This window comes from Somniosus microcephalus, chromosome 14 (genome assembly GCF_052327205.1).
Source record: "Somniosus microcephalus isolate GS21.2 chromosome 14, FLI_Smic_1.0, whole genome shotgun sequence".
Lineage (NCBI taxonomy): Eukaryota > Metazoa > Chordata > Chondrichthyes > Squaliformes > Somniosidae > Somniosus > Somniosus microcephalus.
Window position 1 is genome coordinate 25,508,299 of NC_141000.1, and position 21,182 is coordinate 25,529,480.

At 45.4% G+C, this 21,182-nt stretch overlaps 1 protein-coding gene across 1 annotated transcript in view; it reads right to left on the reverse strand.

Moving 5' to 3' along the window:
- Positions 1-702: 702 nt before the first annotated feature.
- LOC147107382 (H(+)/Cl(-) exchange transporter 4) overlaps positions 703-21,182 on the reverse strand; it is a 109,676-nt gene continuing 89,196 nt past the window's right edge. Inside the window, exons 11-12 of the mRNA XM_086006370.1 lie at positions 19,145-19,361; positions 703-14,407 (exon numbers count right to left, since the gene is read on the reverse strand). Of these exons, the coding sequence (XP_085862496.1) occupies positions 14,317-14,407; positions 19,145-19,361 (308 nt within the window). The 3' untranslated portion in view covers positions 703-14,316. The remainder of the gene's footprint in view (positions 14,408-19,144; positions 19,362-21,182) is intronic.

Here is a 21,182-nt window from a genome sequence, read left to right on the forward strand (position 1 = left end):
ACTGGTCCAGTGACATTACCACTATGTTACCATTCCCTGCATTGAGCAGTGTGTGAGGCTAGTGGTGCAGATAATGGGATATGGCATTTGAAGGTGAATTCACTGATCTTGAGCACTCGTGTGAGGTCATTAAACTTCTTAATGCACTGCATCCAGTTCCTTGGGGCTACACTGCTTGCTTTGACAGCGACAGCTATCAGCTCCCATTCCCTTCTCAATGTGTGTCTGGAGGGCCTCCTGACCCCCTGTAGATAGAGGACATCATCCTCCTTTCCACCTCCTGCACCAGGGCCTCGAGTGCTGCATCAGAAAATCTGGGAGCCCTCTCTCTGCCATGTTGCACCGTCTTCACTCTTCCTATAAGTCACACACTCCTCTACAACAACTTCCAGTATCTGCTGCAGCCAGAATGCACCTCCTCTTTAAGAGGTGCAGGCTGGCTTTAAGAAGTGCAGGCTAGCTTTAATTGGTACTAGCCTCGCACGAACATGGGCCCCCTGCTGAGTCGTGCAGCCACTCAACAGTGTGTTTAGTGCTGGGCTGCCGCTACTGTCATTTAAATTAATAGGCAGCATCGCTATACCCATACCCATTTTCAGGACTTAACCAATTTCTAGGCCATAATCTATTCTCCAAAACCTCGGACTTAGAGTAGCACATCGATCCACAGTGACAAGTCAAAATAATACACCTTCTTAAAAATAATCTGCTTTCCAGTTTATTTATTCATTTTACAGGCTAGAGCAATTTTGCTTTAGTAATCACTGGCTCAGCTTACACTTCCAGACTTACTATCCACTTATTAAGGGTTCATACAGAAGCGCTTAGATAGTGAGAATCATTTACATACACAAGAAAAGAAACACGTGGCAACACACGGTATACATCGTAGGAACAGGAGGAGGCCATTCAGTCCCTCGAGCCTGTTACATTAGGAACAGGAGTAGGCCATTCAGTCCCTCGAGCTTGTTACATTAGGAACAGGAGGAGGCCATTCAGTCCCTCGAGCCTGTTACATTAGGAACAGGAGTAGGCCATTCAGTCCCTCGAGCCTGTTACATTAGGAACAGGAGGAGGCCATTCAGTCCCTCGAGCCTGTTACATTAGGAACAGGAGGCCATTCAGTCCCTCGAGCCTGTTACATTAGGAACAGGAGTAGGCCATTCAGTCCCTCGAGCCTGTTACATTAGGAACAGGAGGAGGCCATTCAGTCCCTCGAGCCTGTTACATTAGGAACAGGAGTAGGCCATTCAGTCCCTTGAGCCTGTTACATTAGAAACAGGAGTAGGCCATTCAGTCCCTCGAGCCTGTTACATTAGGAACAGGGGTAGGCCATTCAGTCCCTCGAGCCTGTTACATTAGAAACAGGAGTAGGCCATTCAGTCCCTCGAGCCTGTTACATTAGGAACAGGAGTAGGCCATTCAGTCCCTCGAGCCTGTTACATTAGAAACAGGAGTAGGCCATTCAGTCCCTCGAGCCTGTTACATTAGGAACAGGAGTAGGCCATTCAGTCCCTCGAGCCTGTTACATTAGGAACAGGAGGAGGCCATTCAGTCCCTCGAGCCTGTTACATTAGGAACAGGAGTAGGCCATTCAGTCCCTTGAGCCTGTTACATTAGAAACAGGAGTAGGCCATTCAGTCCCTCGAGCCTGTTACATTAGGAACAGGGGTAGGCCATTCAGTCCCTCGAGCCTGTTACATTAGAAACAGGAGTAGGCCATTCAGTCCCTCGAGCCTGTTACATTAGGAACAGGAGTAGGCCATTCAGTCCCTCGAGCCTGTTACATTAGAAACAGGAGTAGGCCATTCAGTCCCTCGAGCCTGTTACATTAGGAACAGGAGTAGGCCATTCAGTCCCTCGAGCCTGTTACATTAGGAACAGGAGTAGGCCATTCAGTCCCTCGAGCCTGTTACATTAGGAACAGGAGTAGGTCATTCAGTCCCTCGAGCCTGTTACATTAGGAACAGGAGTAGGCCATTCAGTCCCTCGAGCCTGTTACATTAGGAACAGGAGTAGGCCATTCAGTCCCTCGAGCCTGTTACATTAGAAACAGGAGTAGGCCATTCAGTCCCTCGAGCCTGTTACATTAGGAACAGGAGTGGGTCATTCAGTCCCTCGAGCCTGTTACATTAGGAACAGGAGTGGGCCATTCAGTCCCTCGAGCCTGTTACATTAGGAACAGGAGTAGGCCATTCAGTCCCTCGAGCCTGTTACATTAGGAACAGGAGTAGGCCATTCAGTCCCTCGAGCCTGTTACATTAGGAACAGGAGTGGGCCATTCAGTCCCTCGAGCCTGTTACATTAGGAACAGGAGTGGGCCATTCAGTCCCTCGAGCCTGTTACATTAGGAACAGGAGTGGGCCATTCAGTCCCTCGAGCTTGCTCTGCCATTCAGTCTTGGCTGATCCTTACCTCAACCCCACTTACCCACCTTTGCTCCATATCCTTTGACACTCTTACCCAACAAAAATCGATCTCAGTCTTGAAAGCTCCAACTGTCCCAGCATCCACAGGCTTTTGGGGAAAATAATTCCAGATTTCTACTGCCCTTCAAGCTACTGTTGGCCTGCAATTCCTTTCAACATACAGGAAACTCTCGTTTAAACGGCACCTAAATATCCGGAATTCTCTATTAACCGGCAAAATTCATACACCGAAAACACCTCAATAACCGGAAATGTTGCCGAGTCCGAGTCTCCCGCGGTGGCCAAGTTAGTCAGTGGGGGTAGTTCTCCAAACTGCCACTACTCGGCTTCTTGGCGCTGTCAGAAGTCCGAACACCTCAATAACAGGAGTCTGACTCTTTGTTTGTTAAAAATAGCCTCGGTAGATAACCCTCTCCGTCATCCGGAATTTTTAATCAACCAGCAACACGCTGGTCCCGTCGGTGCCGGATACCAGAGAGTTTCCTGCACAGGTTAATAACTCAAAACAAGCCCAGTTTTTTTTTAATTGCATTAATTTCAAACATGTTTCTTTCATGATGGATCTATTATACGTTAAAAACAGGGTCTGTGCGCTTTATAACAAGTAAACAAGAAATAAAGCCAGCCTGTTTCATTAGTATCCCTGGATTCAGCCGTATTTGTAATAGGCAGGAATTTATTAACCTATCAGGATTGGAAGCAATGTTGTACTTTAAGCATGGATGACAACATGGCCCATGTACACCTTAGTCTTACCGATTTACTACGAGAGTCTAGTTAATTATCTGTGAGAATCTCTTGATCTTTTGAAGAATCACAAGAGAAGATACTCTTGGCTGCAGAATGATCCAACTTGAATCAGCCAAATCCGCCATTCTTATTGTCCCACCTGCACTCTTCATGAGCTCTATCTCCACTGACCCATCATTGCTTAGGGCTTTGGTAACAGCTTCCTAGATTTTGACCTGTGCCAATATCACTCAATGTCAAAAATCAATGTGACATAATGGCAAACAAAGTTTGCAAAATTGTTTTAAATGTACGGGGTGGAATCAGTCTTGGGTGGTGGCACAAAACAGGTGATAGTGGATCGGGAGTCAGATTTCTTCTCCATTGAAGTCAACAGGGAAGAAGAAGAACAACAACTTGCATTTAACATAGTAAAGCGTCCCAAGGCGCTTCACAGGAGCGTTATCAAACAAAATTTGTCACCGAGGCACATAAGGAGAAATTAGGGCAGATGACCAAAAGCTTGGTCAAAGAGGTAGGTTTTAAGGAGCTTAAAGGAGTAGGAGTGGCAGAGAGGTTTAGGGAGGGAACTCCAGAGCTTAGGACCAAGGCAGCTGAAGGCACGGCCGCCAATGGTGGAGCGATTAAAATCGGGGGGGTGCAAGAGGCCAGAATTGGAGGAGCACAGATATCTCGGAAGGTTATAGGCTGGAGGTGGTCACAGAGATAGGAGAGGGGAGAGGCCATGGAGGGATTTGAAAACAAGGATGAGAATTTTAAAATCAAGGGTGTTGCTTAATATCAGGCAGGGAGAAAAATGGGCCACGATTCATTATCATTCGTTTTGCGCTAATGCACAAAACAGACTTCACCCCCACGAAATCTCCTCTACACTGAACATTCCGTTCCCATTCTCAGTTGGGGAACTTATCAAGTGAAATGACCAGAAACATGATGGAACATTTGAATTCTATCCTGAACTTTGGTCCAAAAAACACCACTGCACGTGCTAATTCTAAGAATCTAGAATTATATCTTGCTGGTTTAAATTTCATTTTAAAAGCAAAATTAAATTTGATACTCTTTCAACAATAAAGAAATGCTTCCGTCAGGAATTTTTAATTGCCAGTTTTAACACCGGTCTATGAGTTTTGTACCAACTATATGTGGACGTTTGAGATAAGTTTGTTCACCTTATGAATCCAGGGCATTTTCACCATAGGCTATGTAATGAAATGGTCAAGTTAGCATTATACATTGGCATTTAACAAAGTTTCAGTGCTCTATTTATCAGGACCAAACTTCATATCATAAATCCATTGAATTATTCTTAACCATTTCCCAATGAATTTGCCCTATCTTGAGCATTCAATGCTCATTTAGAACAATGGAAGCCACACTACATAGGGGCAATATATTAATCAGATACAATAATGTGTGATCAGGTCAACACAAATTCTCACACACACAAACGCACACGCACTAATAGACATGATAAAACCCATGCTGAAATTCTTCCTCTTAAAAAAGTGCTCATCATACTTAACATATACGAAAATGGATCTCTTTATCGTTTCCAACAGATCCAATAGTTGCTTCTAATACTTTAATGTAGACATTTTGTGGTGTGATAACATATATCAACATTTTCAATAGCTTGATGTTAAAGTTGTAACGTTAGTGTAGTGGTTATGTTTCAGAGAACGTTAGTTCAAAGCCCACCATGGCAGTTTGAGAATTTCAATTCAGTTTAAGAAAAAAAATCTGGAAACAAAAAACTGGTTTCAGTAAAAATGACCGTGAAGTTGTTGTTTTGTCATAAAAACCCAACTGGTTCACTAATGTCTTTTAGAGAAGGAAACCTGCCGTCCTTACCCGGTCTGGACTACTATATGTGACTCCAGACCCATAGATATTAGGTAACAAAAGTAAGCTCCTGATTATGAGGGACACAGGTCTGTTTAGAGGAGAGACCAATGACACTAGCACAAGAGAATATCTAAAGCAGATTTAAAATTTGTAACAGTGCATGTAGAACAGCTACACAAATGCAAATTTCACTTGGTGACAACTTAAACCATCAGATTTGGCTTAATTAATAGGTTCTTGTATTGAGTCCCATTTTTTCTGTGCCTCTTACCAGATGAAAATAATGTGCTGTCCTCATCAAAGGCGCATTTTTTGCTCCCCCCCCCCAACCGACGATAACCCCTTTGTGCCCCTGAGGCGCTAATGGCAGGCGCAAATGAGCCGAATTTCGCCCCCCGAATCTCTTGATATATGAAAAGATTATGTCCAGTGATCACTTGTACAAGCACAGAGATTGTTTGATCCCTTGAGGCACGCATCAAGACTATCGCACATGTCCCCAAGTGTGAAGATCTTTAGCCACATTGTTTCCTTCTATCAATACTACCATACTTTGTTTAGCACTCTCAGACCAGACATGATCGAGTATGCAATGAGCATGAACTATCAAAAGAACACAATAGCAAAATACTGCGGATGCTGGAAATCCAAAATAACAACAGAAAATGCTGGAAAAACTCAGCAGGCCAGGCAGTATCTGTGGAGAGGGAAACAGAGTCATCGTTTCAGGTCGAAGACCTTTCGTCAGAACTATCAAAAGAAGCCTGAGATAATCAGACTTCTGTTGAAATAATAGCTGAACCTTTTCATCACACGTGAAATGAAAGGTCACACCAATTAACTTGGGGTTTTCCTGTGCTAATTGGTTTAGAAAGATGTGTTCTGTCTAGAGCAGTAATGATACAGTCAATGAGCTGTGAGCCTGCACAGCTGAAAGCATTTGCTGGATCAATATTAGATTAATCATGTTCATTTTACTCACAACTACAAGTAGCAGTCCTGTTACGCATGAGATAGTCAAATAATTATAAGGTAATTGCAAATATTGTACCTTAATTTACAAGGCTGCTGTAAACATTGAAAATTAGACATCTGTCTTTTACCCAATCTGATTCAAAGCATGGCCAATATATTACTGAATCTTTATCACTGCCAACTAGGCAACATTTGTTTAACTCAACACAATACCATGTTTTACTTGGAATGTTGTGAGGTTTTCAGGTTTCAGTGAGCCACACACACAAGCTGATTGCTCTTGGCCTCACAACAGGACGTACCCAACACTATTGACAAGGGTAACTAATCAATCTAGAGTCAGATAAAACGAATCCATCACAGAGAATACAGGCTGCTCAATTGCATCTCCCTCCTTTACTTGAATGTTCATTGACGTACATACTCTAAACTCAACGGGATAGAAATTAGCCCCAGGCAGAGGCAACGCGCGATCCTGAAGCAAAAGGCCCGAGGATCACTAGAAATTGGTTCTTGGGCCTCATCTGCATACTCGGGGCAAGCTGTCTGTGGAGACAAGAAACGTCAAGTTCAGGCTGCCTGCCTGGCAGTGGCTCTCGGGTAAACCCCAGGAAGGAGGGTTGGAGCGGGCTATGGGCGGGAGTGGCGATTCTGACTCCTGTGGAGTTAAGGGAGCACTCCTGCTCCTCCTGGCTCCATAGGAAGGTGTTTTTGAAAAAATGAATTCCAAAAACTTGCCTTTGGTTGGCAGTCGTGAGAGCCGCTGAAGAATCCTGAGTGGAGCAGACCCAATCCTTAATCTGTTCATGAGGAAACCAATTTGTCAAAAGGGGTTCTTTAACAAGCATTAGACCTTTCATTTACATAGTCAAAGCCCCAACACCTTTTTCAGATGCCTAAAAAAATCGGCCCCACGAATTTGGCAGTGGGAGCAACGCCAGGTGTGCTTTGCGTCCGTTTAATGCCCAATTACTCTGCATTTCTTTCAGGTATTTTGATTGAGCACTTTTTCCTGTTAAATGGAAATGATTGAACACTCTTGGGAATGACTACAGATACAGTATCAAATATACAACTGTAAATATATTACACACTCCTTATGACACTGTAAAGAAAATCATTAGGGTGGATTTTCCAAATCCTTGTCCAAAATGAAATACCTTGAATGCTATGAGTGGAGATCAGAATGGGCCTGTGATTTTCTGATGTGTACTTGTGGCACATAAAGTATCTGACTATGGGCAAGGACTCAGCAAACCCAGCCTACTGTATCATATCAAAATAGGCGAGATTGCTACCCACCATGATCTCAGCCAGCCTGTGGTCAGTTTTACTTTTGACCCGATAGCCATATACATGCTGCAACTTTCCCAAACCTTTTACAACAGCTAACATCTCTGTCTCCATTTGCATGTAACCCCTTTGTGCTTCAGTCAGTGCGAGTGAAGTGATAGCCACAGGTTTTTGCCATTTCGAAGGAACCTGGACACTTAACCCAACCCGGAAATGTATCTCGTCATGTGATCTCATCTAGCAAAATACTGCAACTGTGGTCCTGGAGATTTTGTGATCAGATAGTTTGTTTCCTCAAAAGTTCTTTAATGTTTGGCATTCCATCTACAACAACAACAAAACTTACAATTATATAGCCCCTTTAACATAGTAAACCATCGCTTCACAGGGGCAAAATCAGACAAAAATTGACACCGAGCCAAAGGAGGAGACATTAGGACAGGTGACCAAAAGCTTGGTCAAAGAGGTAGGTTTTAAGGAGCCCCTTAAAGGAGGAGAGAGAGAAACGGAGAGGTTTAGAGAGGAAAGTCCAGAGCTTGGGGCATAGAGAGCCGGAGGTACGGTCCCACGAAGGAAGTCAGAGATGCAGAAGAGGCCAGAATTGGAGGAATGGAGAAATCTCAAAGGGTTGTAGGGCTGGAGGAGGTTGCTAAAATAGGGTGGTAAAATGTACTTCTCTTTTTCATTAGATTTTGTAGAGATTTCATTATCAACATATGTCATGCAACAAGTTTTATGAGATAGTTTGACATCCCCAGGATCATCTCAAGATTTCCTTTTCTTTGGGTGGGGGGGGGGGGGGCGGACTTCATATTTCAATCAACTTTGACTTTTTTGGCTCTGATTCAAGGCCATTAGCAGTGATGTGTTCAAATAAAACCCAACTGGTTCACTAATGTCCTTTAGGGAAGGAAACCTGCCGTCCCTACCTGGTCTGGCCTATGCTTGACTCCAGTCCCACACCAACATGGTTAACTCTTAACTGCCCTCTGAAGTGGCCTAGCAAGCCACACAGTGGTTCAGTAAGAAGGTCCACCATCATCTTCTCAGGGTAACTAGGGATGGCCAATAAATGCTGACCTATCCCAGTGAGGGCCACATCGCGAGAATTAATTGGAACTGGAACTCTCCATTGAGCCTTGGGTCTTCCGCTGGCGTAATTGCAGTAGTGGTCTGACATTTTATAGTCACCTGACATGCAATTAAAACCATCAGTCACTTCGCTGTATTCTCTAAATATGATTCTAGGTGAAATATGGGCAGCTCCGTCTATCGTAACACTTCTTTGCTACCAGATAAAATTCAGCACACGCTCTCTTGTCACAGTTCAACACTTGGATTTTCAAAACGTACAGTCCCCTAAAAATCCATGACTGTTCTGCCGGAAATCTGGCGGGATTCTGCCAGAACAACCAGAAGCTTAAGGGCAGAACCCAGATACGCTGGGTGCCAGCTTCGCCCCCAAGTTTTCGTGATGGTCTCATGAGATGGAACTTCTGCCTGTCCCTTACAAGACCATGGTCATAAGTGGGGCTGAGATAGGGACGCCCTATGTTGGAAGTTCCCACGACCTCACAAGCTAGCGTGTGGTCGGTACAGGTGTGTGCTTAATGAAGGTTCAGAGAAGGTTCATTCGGTTGATTCCAGAGATGAGGGGGTTGACGTATGAGGAAAGGTTGAGTAGGTTGGGCCTCTACTCATTGGAGTTCAGAAGAATGAGAGGCGATCTTATCGAAACATATAAGATTGTGAGGGGGCTTGATCGGGTGGATGCGGTGAGGATGTTTCCACTGATGGGTGAGACTAGAACTAGGGGGCATAATCTTAGAATAAGGGGCTGCCCTTTCAAAACTGATGAGGAGAAACTTCTTCACTCAGAGGGTAGTAAATCTATGGAATTTGCTACCTCAGAGAGCTGTGGAAGCTGCGACATTAAATAAATTTAAAACGGAGATAGACAGTTTCCTAGCAGATAAGGGAATTAGGGGTTACGGGGAGAGGGCAGGGAAGTGGACGTGAGTCTAGATTCGGATCAGCCATGATCCTATTGAATGGCGGAGCAGGCCCGAGGGGCTGTATGGCCTACTCCTGCTCCTACTTCTTATGTTCTTATGAAGTCGGATGTAATGGCCGACTCAGTGGTGGATGTGGGAATCACCTGAGGGTCCAGGGTCCAATCACGGTCCCAACCCCTGAAGATTTGGAACTAAAGCAGGCCCAACTCTCCCATTTCCAGGGAGGGGAACCTGACACTTCCACCTGGTTGTGCCAACTCTGCCAGAACCTCTGGCCTTGCCACAATGGCGGGCACCCCAGATGTTCCCCTCCTGGTGAAAGCATCGGACAATGAGAAATAATGGGATCTTCCCTGACCCCGCGACCTTTGACAGGGTCAGCGGCAGAGGGCGGTATGGGGCAGGTGCATTTGATCATATACACCAAGATGCCCTGCACTGGGGCACATTCATCCCTGGTCACAGCCAGCTTATTTTTTGTTTATCTGACCTCTCTGTCTCGCATCTATATAGCATCTTTCATGACCTCAGGATGTCCCAAAGCGCTGTACAGCCAATGAAGTACTTTTTGAAGTGTAGTCACTGTTGTAATGTCGGAAACGCAGTAGCCAATTTGCGCACAGCAAGGTCCCACAAGCAGCAATGTGATAATGACCAGATAATCTATTTTAGTGATATTGGTTGAGGTATAAATATTGGCCAGGACACCGGAGAATAGTACCATGGGATCTTTTACATCTATTGGGCAAACAGGGCCCGGTTTAAAGTCTCACCCAAAAGGCGGCACCTCTGACAGTGCAGCACTCTCTCAGTACTGCACTGCAGGGTCAGCCTAGGTTATGTGCTCAAGTCTCTGGATTGGGGCTAGATCCCACAGCCTTCGGATTCAGAGGCTACCCACTGAACCAGGGCTGACAACCTCCTGCAGCCCTACAATCCTCCGGGAACTCTGCGATCCTCCAACTCTGGCCTGTCAATTTTAAACTGGGGTTGTTTCACCTTGCTTTAAGCTCAAAATGACGTCCTGCATTAAAAAAAATTCTATATTAGTGCTTGGTATGCAGTTCTTTTTATGTCTACACTAGCAGCTGAGAATCCATTGGCCTTGGTCTGTAAAGTGAAAATAAATATATCCATAAGCAGATAAATAGCACAGTATAATATTCAATCATTCACATCTTCAAATGTCCCATCAAATTTTTTATGAAACAGAACACAGTTGATCCTAATTTCATCTCAGTTAAGCTTTGAAGCAAGTTGAATGAAATCCTTGGGGGAAAAATTGGGACGCTAACTTCACCGGGGTGCTATTTTTAGCGCCCCGAAAAAGTATTTTTCCCCCCTTACATTTAATCAGCGATCGTGTTTTGAACAATAATACAGCAGAGACCTACACCTAACCTTACTAAAAGTGAACAGTACTGAAAAGTCAAGGGACTGAAATCCGTCCAGGGACGGCGGGGCACAACAGGCGATACAAATCGGTAGCCCGCCCGATTTTTGTTTCACTCCCACAATGTTTTTTTGAAGGACACCTATCAAGACATTGACCTTGAGATGACGCTGCGTGAATATTTCGCTGTTTGTTCGAATTCCTTTCTCCGCCACTTTAACGGAGGTATTAAACAGTTTTAAAATCAATGGTTCAACACAAGAGAAAGGAATTTGATAAGAAGATACCATGGGCTCATACACTAACATTAACACAATGTAGTTCACAAGCCACTGAGTACTGGCTAGTTCAGCTTAATCTTAACAGTGAAGTATATCATTGGTAAAGTTCTTGACGGAACAAATTTCAGCACGGAAACTTACTTATCACAATTTTGTGCAATTTTACTTGCTTTCCCAGCAACATATTAAAATAGAGTCCTAAGATTAATTGTTATTTAATACAGCACCCAAAGATCTTTTTTTAAACTTTGCCTTGTTAGCTCTTCACCGTTGGATAAGGTCCATAGCTCTTTTACAATAAGGGAATCGTCTGGCCTACAGAGGAATTTCCAACATCACAACGTAAACTTCAGGGTGTTCCAGTGCCCCATATTATTGCACTAAGAACAATTTTTGACTCCTTAGTCTAGCACAGCTTCACACACTGAAACTACATTTGAAATTTACATGCTCCATTTTTATTGGTATCCCCCCCACCACAACAAAAACTTACATTTATATAGCGCCTTTAATGTAGTAAAATGTCCCAAGGTGCTTCACAGAAGTGCTAACGGACAAAAATATGATGCTGAACCACATAAGGAGATATTGGGACCAGTCACCAAAAAGCTTGGTCAAAGAAGTAGGTTTTAATGAGTGCCTTAAAGGGAGAGAAAGGTAGAGAGGTGGAGAGGTTTAGGGAGGGAATTCCAGAACTTAGGGCCTAAGCAGCTGAAGGCACGGCTGCTAATGGTGGAGCGATGAAAATCAGGGATGAGCAACAGGCCAGAATTGGAGGAGTGCAGAAACATAGAAGATAGGAGCAGGAGTAGGCCATTCGTCCCCTCGAGCCTGCTCCGCCATTTAATGAGATCATGGCTGATCATCCAAATTCAGTACCCTGTCCCTGCTTTCTCCCCATATCCCTTGATCCCTTTAGCCTTAAGAAATATATCTAACTCCTTCTTGAATATATTTAATAAATTGGCCTCAACTGCCTTCTGTGGTAGAGAATTCCACAGGTTCACCACTCTCTGGGTGAAGAAATTGCTCCTCATCTCAGTCCTAAATGGCTTACCCCTTATCTTTAGACTGTGACCCCTGGTTCTGGACTCCCCTGCCATCGGGAACATCCTTCCTGCATCTAGTCTGTCTAGTTCTGTTAGAAATGACCTGTTTATTCCAACTCTTTGCTTCCTGTCTGCCAACCAGTTCTCTATCCAAGTCAGTACCTTACCCCCAATCCCATGTGCTTTAACTTTACATGATAATCTCTTATGCGGGACCTTATCAAAAGCCTTCTGAAAGTCCAAATACACCACATCCACTGGTTCTCCCTTATCTATTCTACCAGTTACATCCTCAAAAAATTCCAGTAGATTAGTCAAGCACGATTTACCTTTTGTAAATCCATGTTGACTTTGTCCGATCCTGTCACTGTTTTCCAAGTGCTCTGCTATTACATTTTTATAGTCTCGGAGGGTTGGAGGGTTGGAGGAGGTTACAGAGATAGGGAGGGCACCAGTCACTAGGAGCTCCACTGCCGTAATCCGATACACTGAGGCCAATTTTGAATTTATGCTGGGGAGCCTGGTGCACCAGGAGAAGATAGTGGGGAAATGGAGGGCGTCCAGATTGCCATCTTTGTGAAATTGTGGGGTAGCGAGTGCAATTTCCCCGGTACGTGTATCTTCTAGGCGAAACTCAGCATCGGCATTATGAATTAACCCCCGCCCCCCTCAACTGTGTCACCACGCTGACCTGAACTGATGATCTTTGATCAGTAAAGGGAAATGGTTTTATATAAATTCAGGCATGTGATACATCGCTGTGCAGAGCAATGGTTTAATCATGGATTTGGTAGATTTTGATCGTATCCAAATTAAGCAGGCTTCACAATATGACTGTCATGAAACATACCTCAGCGATAAACCTTCTACAACAGTAGGCGCGTTTTCGTGTAGTGAAATTATGAACACATCCTTCGTCCGCACGTTTACAATGAGGGGTCAATTTTACGTTCCAGAGTGGCTGTCGCAGAGCTTTGCACCACGAGGGCGGCGCCCATGATTGCATTCCACACGATTTTCCATCCATATGTTGTGAATGGACGGAAAACCCTGTGGGCCGCAGCCAACACCCCCCGCACCGCCCCAAATCCTCGAGGTGCGCGACTGGTTGTGCGGAGTTCTGCGCCAACAGCGCTAGATCGTAAAACATACCGCTTGGCACGCTGAAGAATTCGCCCCGCAGGATCTCAGCACAGTTCAACTCATTCCCTCCAAAACGGTCTACACATTTCAACACATAATTTAAAAGTGTAATGAAATGTTGGCCTTTATCTCAAGGGGGGCTGGAATACAAAGGGGTGGAAGTAATGCTACAGTTGTATAAAGCTCTGGTTAGACCACATCTGGAGTACTGTGTTCAGTTCTGGGCACCGCACCTCAGGAAGGATATATTGGCCTTGGAGGGGGTGCAGCGCAGATTCACCAGAATGATACCGGGGCTAAAAGGGGTATATTCTGGTTGCATAGACTAGGCTTGTATTTGTTTGCATGCAGCGGTTGAGCTGAATAGCAGAGATGCATCTAAGGGGAAGCTAGATAAACACATGAGGGAGAAAGGAATAGAAGGAGATGTTGATAGGGGTGAGATGAAGTAAGGTGGGAGGAGGCTGATGTGGAGCATTAACACCAGCATGGATCAGTTGGGCTGAGTGGCCAGTTTCTGTGCTGTACATTCTATGTAACATGTTGACGTGACCACAAGTTAATGCTAACCAGGTACCCTCACCAGACTGCTTGTGAACTCATGGGTAAGTAAGGAAATTAATGTAAAGTCTTTAACACTGATACATTGTGCATTCGCCATGAATCCAAAAAGTCTTGGGAACTTTTCACTATTCTGCCTAGTGGGGTAGTTCTTAGCTAGTGGCCTGTAGTGTGGTACATCGCTGACCAATATCGACATGCAATGTATTTATTAATCTCTATTATTTTACCCCTAGTGGGTGCATTTCTTAGACAAAGCTGGGCAGTTGAGCTGTTAATTTAAGATGCATCATCTACCCCGCCGTCAGACTTTCTAAAAGAGTCGGGGGTTTTGGCTTCTTCCTTCACTCTTCTGAAAGAACGCAATGGGCTGCCGCTCACATGGGTCAGTCCTCATCTCTAGTCCTGATTGCTCATCTCTTCAGCAAGTCTGCTTTTGAGTCAAAAGTGTTGTTGATCCACTGATCGGAATTCAGTTCACTCAAAGGCCACCACACCCTGGGACTTCAGCCGCACCTACTGTCCATTACCTTTTGAAACCAGAGGTGGGCGAGGCTGGCGCTACGAGCTCGCAGGGGGTCAATTGAACATGATCGACTCGGGGTCCTGATTTGCCATTTGAGCCATGTGCCTTAGTACGTCCTTTTTAGTTAAGATGCCCAGGAGACGCCTGCAAGAAGAAGAAAAAATACTTGTGGTAAGTGCGTGAAATAACTGACGTGCATTAACATGGTTCAAGGTACATAGAAACATAGAAAAATAGGAGCAGGAGTAGGCCAGTCGGCTCTTCGAGCCTGCTCCGCCATTCAATATGATCATGGCTGATCCTCTAGCTCAATACCATATTCCCGCTCTCTCCCCATACCCCTTGATGCCTTTTGTGTCTAGAAATCTATCAGACAGAAGATGTTACATAAGGTGTACAGAAGATGTTACATAAGAACATAAGAAATAAGAGGAGTAGGTCATACGGCCCCTCGAGCCTGCCCCGCCATTCAATAAGATCATGGCTGATCATCGACCTCAAATCCACTTTCCTGCCCGATCTTCATATCCCTTGATTCCCCTAGAGTCCAAAAATCTATCTATCTCAGCCTTGAATATACTCAAAGACTCAGCATTCACAGCCCTCTGGGGCAGAGAATTCCAAATATCCACAACCCTCTGAGTGAAGAAATTCATCCTCATCTCGGTCTTAAATGGCCGATCCCTTACCCTGAGACTATGCCCCTTAGTTCTAGACACTCCAGCCAGGGGAAACAACCTCTCAGCATCTACCCTGTCAATCCCCTGTCTGATGTCGTTAGAAAGCCCTGTGTTTTCCTGCAGGCCATTTTGGAGTGGGCATGTGTTTTGAAAGGCTTTGCCAGGGCAAGGCTGCAATTATTGCCCATCCCAAGATGCCCTAAGAAGCTGTTAGGGGCCACTTCAGAGGGCATTACATGCCAACCATGTATTGCCATGTGTAGGCCAAGCCTGGTAGGGAGGGCTGGTTTCCTTTGCTAAAAGACCTTAATTGAACCAGTTGGGTTTTTACGACAATCCAGCAGTTTTTTGGGGGATATTTTACTGGTGTTAGCCCACAAATTACCAAATGTACTGAATTCAGTGTCACAACTTGTAGTGGTCTGATTTGAGCCCATGACCTCTGGATTGCTAGTCCAATACCATGTTGATGCTTGCTGATTGTGGCTGAACTATGTACTGCTTATCTGCTGACATGCTGCTTACAACAACAACAACTTGCATTTATGTAGCGCCTTTAATGTAGCAAAACGTCCCAAGGTGCTGCACAGGAGCGATTATCAAGCAAAATTTGACACCGAGCCACATAAGGAGATATTAGGGCAAAGGCTTGCTCAAAGAGGTAGGTTTTAAGGAGCATCTTAAAGGAGGAGAGAGAGGCGGAGAGGTTTAGGGAGGGAATTCCAGAGCTTAGGGCCTTGGCAGCTGAAGGCACGGCAGCCAATAGTGAAGTGATTAAAATCAGGGATGCGGAAGAGGCCAGAATTGGAGGAGCGCAGATATCTCGGTGGGTTGTAGGGCTGCAGCGAGCTGAGGCAGAGGCAGAGTCGGGCGGTGTTACGGAGGTGGAAGTAGGCGGCAATGCTCCCTTTAAGCTGCGCAGCCATGCAACTCTTGGGACCTCCCGCGCAGCCGGCTCGCCAGCTTTACAATGCGGAAACCGTGCATGCGCGGTATTTTGAATAGGCCGCGCGGCACACACACACACCAAAAAAAAATAAGAGGGACCATTAGTAGGCGGTCTTAGTGATGACTCGGATATGTGTTCGGAAGCTCATCTCGGGGTCAAATACATCCATAATATAGAAATATAGAAGATAGGAGCAGGAGTAGGCCATCCAGCCCCTTGAGCCCGCTCTGCCATTTAATGAGATCATGGCTGATCATCCAAATTCAGTACCCTGTCCCTGCTTTCTCCCCATATCCCTTTAGCCTCAAGAAATATATCCAACTCCTTCTTGAATATATTTAATGAATTGGCCTCAACTGCCTTCTGTGGCAGAGAATTCCACAGGTTCACCACTCTCTGGGTGAAGAAATTCCTCCTCATCTCTGTCCTAAATGGCTTACCCCTTATCTTTAGACTGTGACCCCTGGTTCTGGACTCCCCCGCCATCAGGAACATCCTTCCTGCATCTAGTCTGTCTAGTCCTGTTAGAATTTTATAAGTTTCAATGAGATCCCCTCTCATTCTTCTAAACTCTAGCGAATACAAGCCCATCGATCCAATCTCTCTTCATACGTCATTCCTGCCATCCCAGGTATCAGTCTGGTGAATCTTCGCTGCACTCCCTCCATGGCAAGAAAATCCTTTCTCAGATAAGGCGACCAAAACTGCACACAATACTCCAGGTGTGGTCTCACCAAGGCCCTGTACAACTGCAGCAAGACATCCTTGTTCCTGTACTCGAATCCTCTCGCTATGAAGGCCAACATACCATTTGCCTTCTTAACCGCCTGCTGCACCTGCATGCTTACCTTCAGCGACTGGTGCTCATCTCCGCCCCGTCTCAGCCCATCTGCTGCTGACACCCTCATCCATTACTTTTGTTACCTCCAGACTCGACTATTCCAACGCTCTCCGGGCCGGCCTCCCATCTTCCACCCTCCATAAACGTGAGCTCATCCAAAATTCTGCTGCCCGTATCCTAACTCGCGCCAAGGTCCGTTCACCCCTCACGCCTGTGCTCACTGATCTACATTGGCTCCCGGTCCACCCACACCTTGATATTAAAATTCTCAACCTTGTGTTCAAATCCCTCCACGGCCTCGCCCCTCCCTATCTCTATAACCTCCTCCAGCCCTGCAACCCTCCGAGAACCTGCCGGGACATCCAGCTCAGGCCTCTTTTGTATCCCCCACTTTCTTCACCCCACCATTGGCAGCTTTGCCTTTAGTCGTCTAGGCTCCAAGCTCTTTAATTATTTCCCCTAAACTCTCTGCCTCTCCACCTCTCTCCTCTTTTCAGACGCTCCTTAAACCCTACCTCTTTGTCACCTGTCCTAATATCTCCTTCTTTGGCTCGGTGTCAATTTCTGTCTGATTACTCTCCTGTGAAGCGCCTTTGGACATTTTATTATGTTAAAGGCGCTATGTAAATGCAAGTTGTTGGGAGGAAAATAAACCACTCCATGGCACCACAGAGTTTTATTTGGACACTGCCAATCCAAGATAAAGCGACAGGAAGTGTGCTTGCAGTGAGTTGAGCTGACTCGTCAAGGCAAGATATGTTAGCACTAGAGAATGGAACACTTTCCTAATTCAGGCACCCGATTCAGCATCAAGTGCTCAGAGGCCAAGTATATTACCGTCAACTGCAGCGTAAAGCTTCCTCTATTAAACCTCATCCTCATGTGTCTTAGCTGAAATGTCAGAAGACCACTGGCACGGAATGAGCGCTGCGCCCCACCACATTGGCCCCTTAGACTCCTGTTTTACGCCATTAAAACGGGCACAACCCGACTGAATTCCTCGGCCATCTTTTGGAGAAACAACATTGTGCTCATCAAGGAAATGTACCTGAAGTAGTGGATACAAGATTCTTGCTCCACCTTAATTTGAACATTTTAGCTGAAAAAGTTTCCCAATTTTGTCCTGTCACACAGGCTGCTCTCCCAGAGTAGGGAGGGATTCTCTCCCACTGCCAGTGCTGGAGTTTTAAAGTGATCAAGTCTACCGTCGAGCCAGCAGGCTTCAGCAGAATGAACCCACTTACCACTAAACCTATCACTTACCATCTTTAGAAGAGAAACACTCGAGTCTCTAACAACTGCGGCAGTGTTAGATCAAATAAGATTAAAGAGGTGAGGAAGTGAAAATGTAAAATGCTTTCAGCTGGTTTCGAATATAGAACTGTAATAACCAGCAGATAACCAGCTGACTGCCAAAGCCATTACATTTTAAATCCTTAAATCCCTTTCTTTTTCCAGCTAATTGTAATTGTTCCAAAACCCCAGAGCACTTAGGTGGGAATGCACTGGAAGCTTTAAAACGAGCACCGGTTCACGGAACTAACAGCAGGAAAACTTTGTTCCAAGGATCTGAAATCTCACCATTTCTGGTGTAAATAAATGGGTTAATTCTCCTTTCAATAGACCAGAGAGAGGAAACTGATACTAGTGCACTCGGTTGCACATAATAACATCAGCAGCAGTCATTTCAACCCTCTTGTGCGTCTCTACCTCTCTCTCCTCTTTTAAGTTGCTCCTTAAAACCTATCTCCTCTTTGCTCAAGTGTTTGGCCACCAGTCCCAATGTCTCTTCATGTGGTTCAGTGTCAAATTTTGCTGCTAACGCTCCTGTGAAGCACCTTGGGACATTTCACTACATTAAAGGTGCTACATAAATGGCAGTTGTTGTTGTTGTTGTTTTGAAAATTATGACCGAGTTCATAACCTCCATTTGTTCTATGCTTGAAAGTCTCTCGTCAAGGTGACAGTCATTCCAATGATTTGGTATCTATAAAAACTTTTTTCACAGCAGTCTCTTTGCAGATGTATATTCTGTGGGACATCCCCCACCGACACCTGGGAATCCCTGGCCCAAGACCGCACAAAGTGGAGGAGAAGCATTCGGGAAGGTGCCGAACACCTCGAGTCTCTTCGCCGGGAGCAAGCGGAAGCCAAGCGCAGGCAGCGCAAGGAGCGCACGTCAACCCAAGCATCCCACTCACCCGCCCCTTCAACCACCGTCTGCCCCACCTGTGACAGAGACTGTAGGTCCCACATTGGACTCATCAGTCACCTGCGAACTCATTTTTAATGTGGAAGCAAGTCATCCTCGGTTCCGAGGGACTGCCTAAGAAGAGAGAATTCTGTGGGAAGACGGCAAACTGGTTTAAGAAGCTGCCCTTTTGCACTGCTGCTCATCAAAAGCGACTTACCCACTGCGAGTGACCAGACACTGGCGGAGGCCAAGCTTACGAAAGATGTCAACCACCGTCTCCATGGGCGTGTGGTCCGTCACTGTGAACGGGCTCAGGTTGAGAATCCTGCGCAGTTTGAGCGGGCAGGGGCTGTTGCCAGGCAACGGCGGTGGATCTTCAGTGAAATACACAATGGAGTTGCTGACCACTCCGTCTTGTATCTTTCTTGCATTTTCTAACGTAGAAGGGAAAGAACAGAATTGAGAGGAAAAAACATAGCATTGTGATTTTTTTTGTTGCCACCCCCAATTTTCTCCCTTCCTATCCAGAAGGTACTGATTCATTCTGGGGAATGTCTCTAATGGGCATTACCAACCATCTCACACCTCAGCACCTGACCCTAGGCAACAAGCACGAGGAGGAGGTGATTTCCTATGGGTCAATCCAAGACGGAGAGGTCAAACGTGCTCCTTCCAGCAGAGATGACAGATTCGGGGGGGGGAGGGGGGAAACCCAGGCTAATGGTTTTTTAACCCCTCTCCCAACCCCAGAAAAGCCGAGGCCAATTCTACGTGCAATCAGTGCTGAGATTGGCTGACTTGGAACAAACCAGGGATCAAACCTGGGCTCGTCCTGGCCTGGATGGTACAATACCACACCTGGATTTATCCACACAGCCATTTTGGCAGCCTTCTTCCCTCCCCCCCCCCAACCCCCTTCACTTTTTCAGCTACTTTATTCCCCAACATTCAAACTGTATTTTGCCGCAGTCTTCCTCAAATTTTGATATTGTGCTTCCGCTTCCCAAGTCCAAACTGTTTGTGTAAATAGTGAACAACATGGCCCAGAAATTAGGTTCGGGGGCTTGCCGCGCGTGCAAGCCCCCGATGTGCTGTTGAAGTGGAATACTTCTTAGCTCTGGGTAATGACTCAATACACTCTTGGATTCGTCAGACGGACAGGCCTTTTATTTCTCTTGCAAGGGGAATCAGCACCTCCACTCAAGGGGTGAGGCTACTATTCCAATGATACAGCGTAAGCGTTCCATATTTATACAGTGTAACAAACAAGTTTAATTGACATTCCTTTGTTCCTCTATCAGGATACATTTTAGATTAATCATCAGGTATTAATGACATATTGACAGAAGGATCCTGGACACATAAGTCAACCGTTAATCTATAACAGGGCATGAATCGTGTAACCGGAGGTCCTCTTTAATTTTAATCATGTATTGGGAGGCTAGGTTTGCTTACGGTCACAAGTTGTCAGGTCACTGGTTACTTCAAAGGAACCCATTGTTTCACTTCTACATTCTCATTAGGTGGGCAGGCATCTGTTCTTGGCTGTAATCTAAGTACGTGCAATAGCTCTAGTTACACATCGACTCTTGACCGGTGTCAAGTCTGAAAACTTTTACCCAGCAAGCACCTGAAATTAACCCCTTATAATATGTAGATTTCCTCAGTGCACTTACCCGGCGCGCCGCCATCTGAAGCCTGGGCCTGCTTGGAATTCCTGTCACTGGCCCGGTTCAAATGTCGGCGCGATGTGCTTACCTGATCCAGCGGCGTAGTTAGTTCGATGTGCCGGCTGGGATCAGGTGAGCACTGGGCAGCCAATCAGGGGAGGGAAAACTTCATTCATGAGTTTGATAGTAAGAACTGTCAAACTCATGAAAACTACGGGTGCCCAAAACACTACTTAAACTTTAAATAAAATTTTAAAAAACATCCCACTAATTAAATAAACTATAAATAATTTAAAAAACTATTTTAAACAATTATTCAAATTTTTGAAAAAAATAATTTAAAAAAAAATCTGGTCTAAAAATACACTTACCTTACTGTAAAGTCCTTAAAAACAATAAAGCTGTGGAAAAAATGTTATAATTTTAAATAATAGACCACTTACCTTAAGGGCCTAGAAATTCGCTATCGCCGTGCCAGGTCTTTAGCGCCCGAAATTTAACGCTCGCCCGGATTCCCGTAGCGCCCGCCTGAAATTCAGTTGCAGGGCCCCAAGACGGAGGCGGGCGCTATTGCAGGGTTTGGCC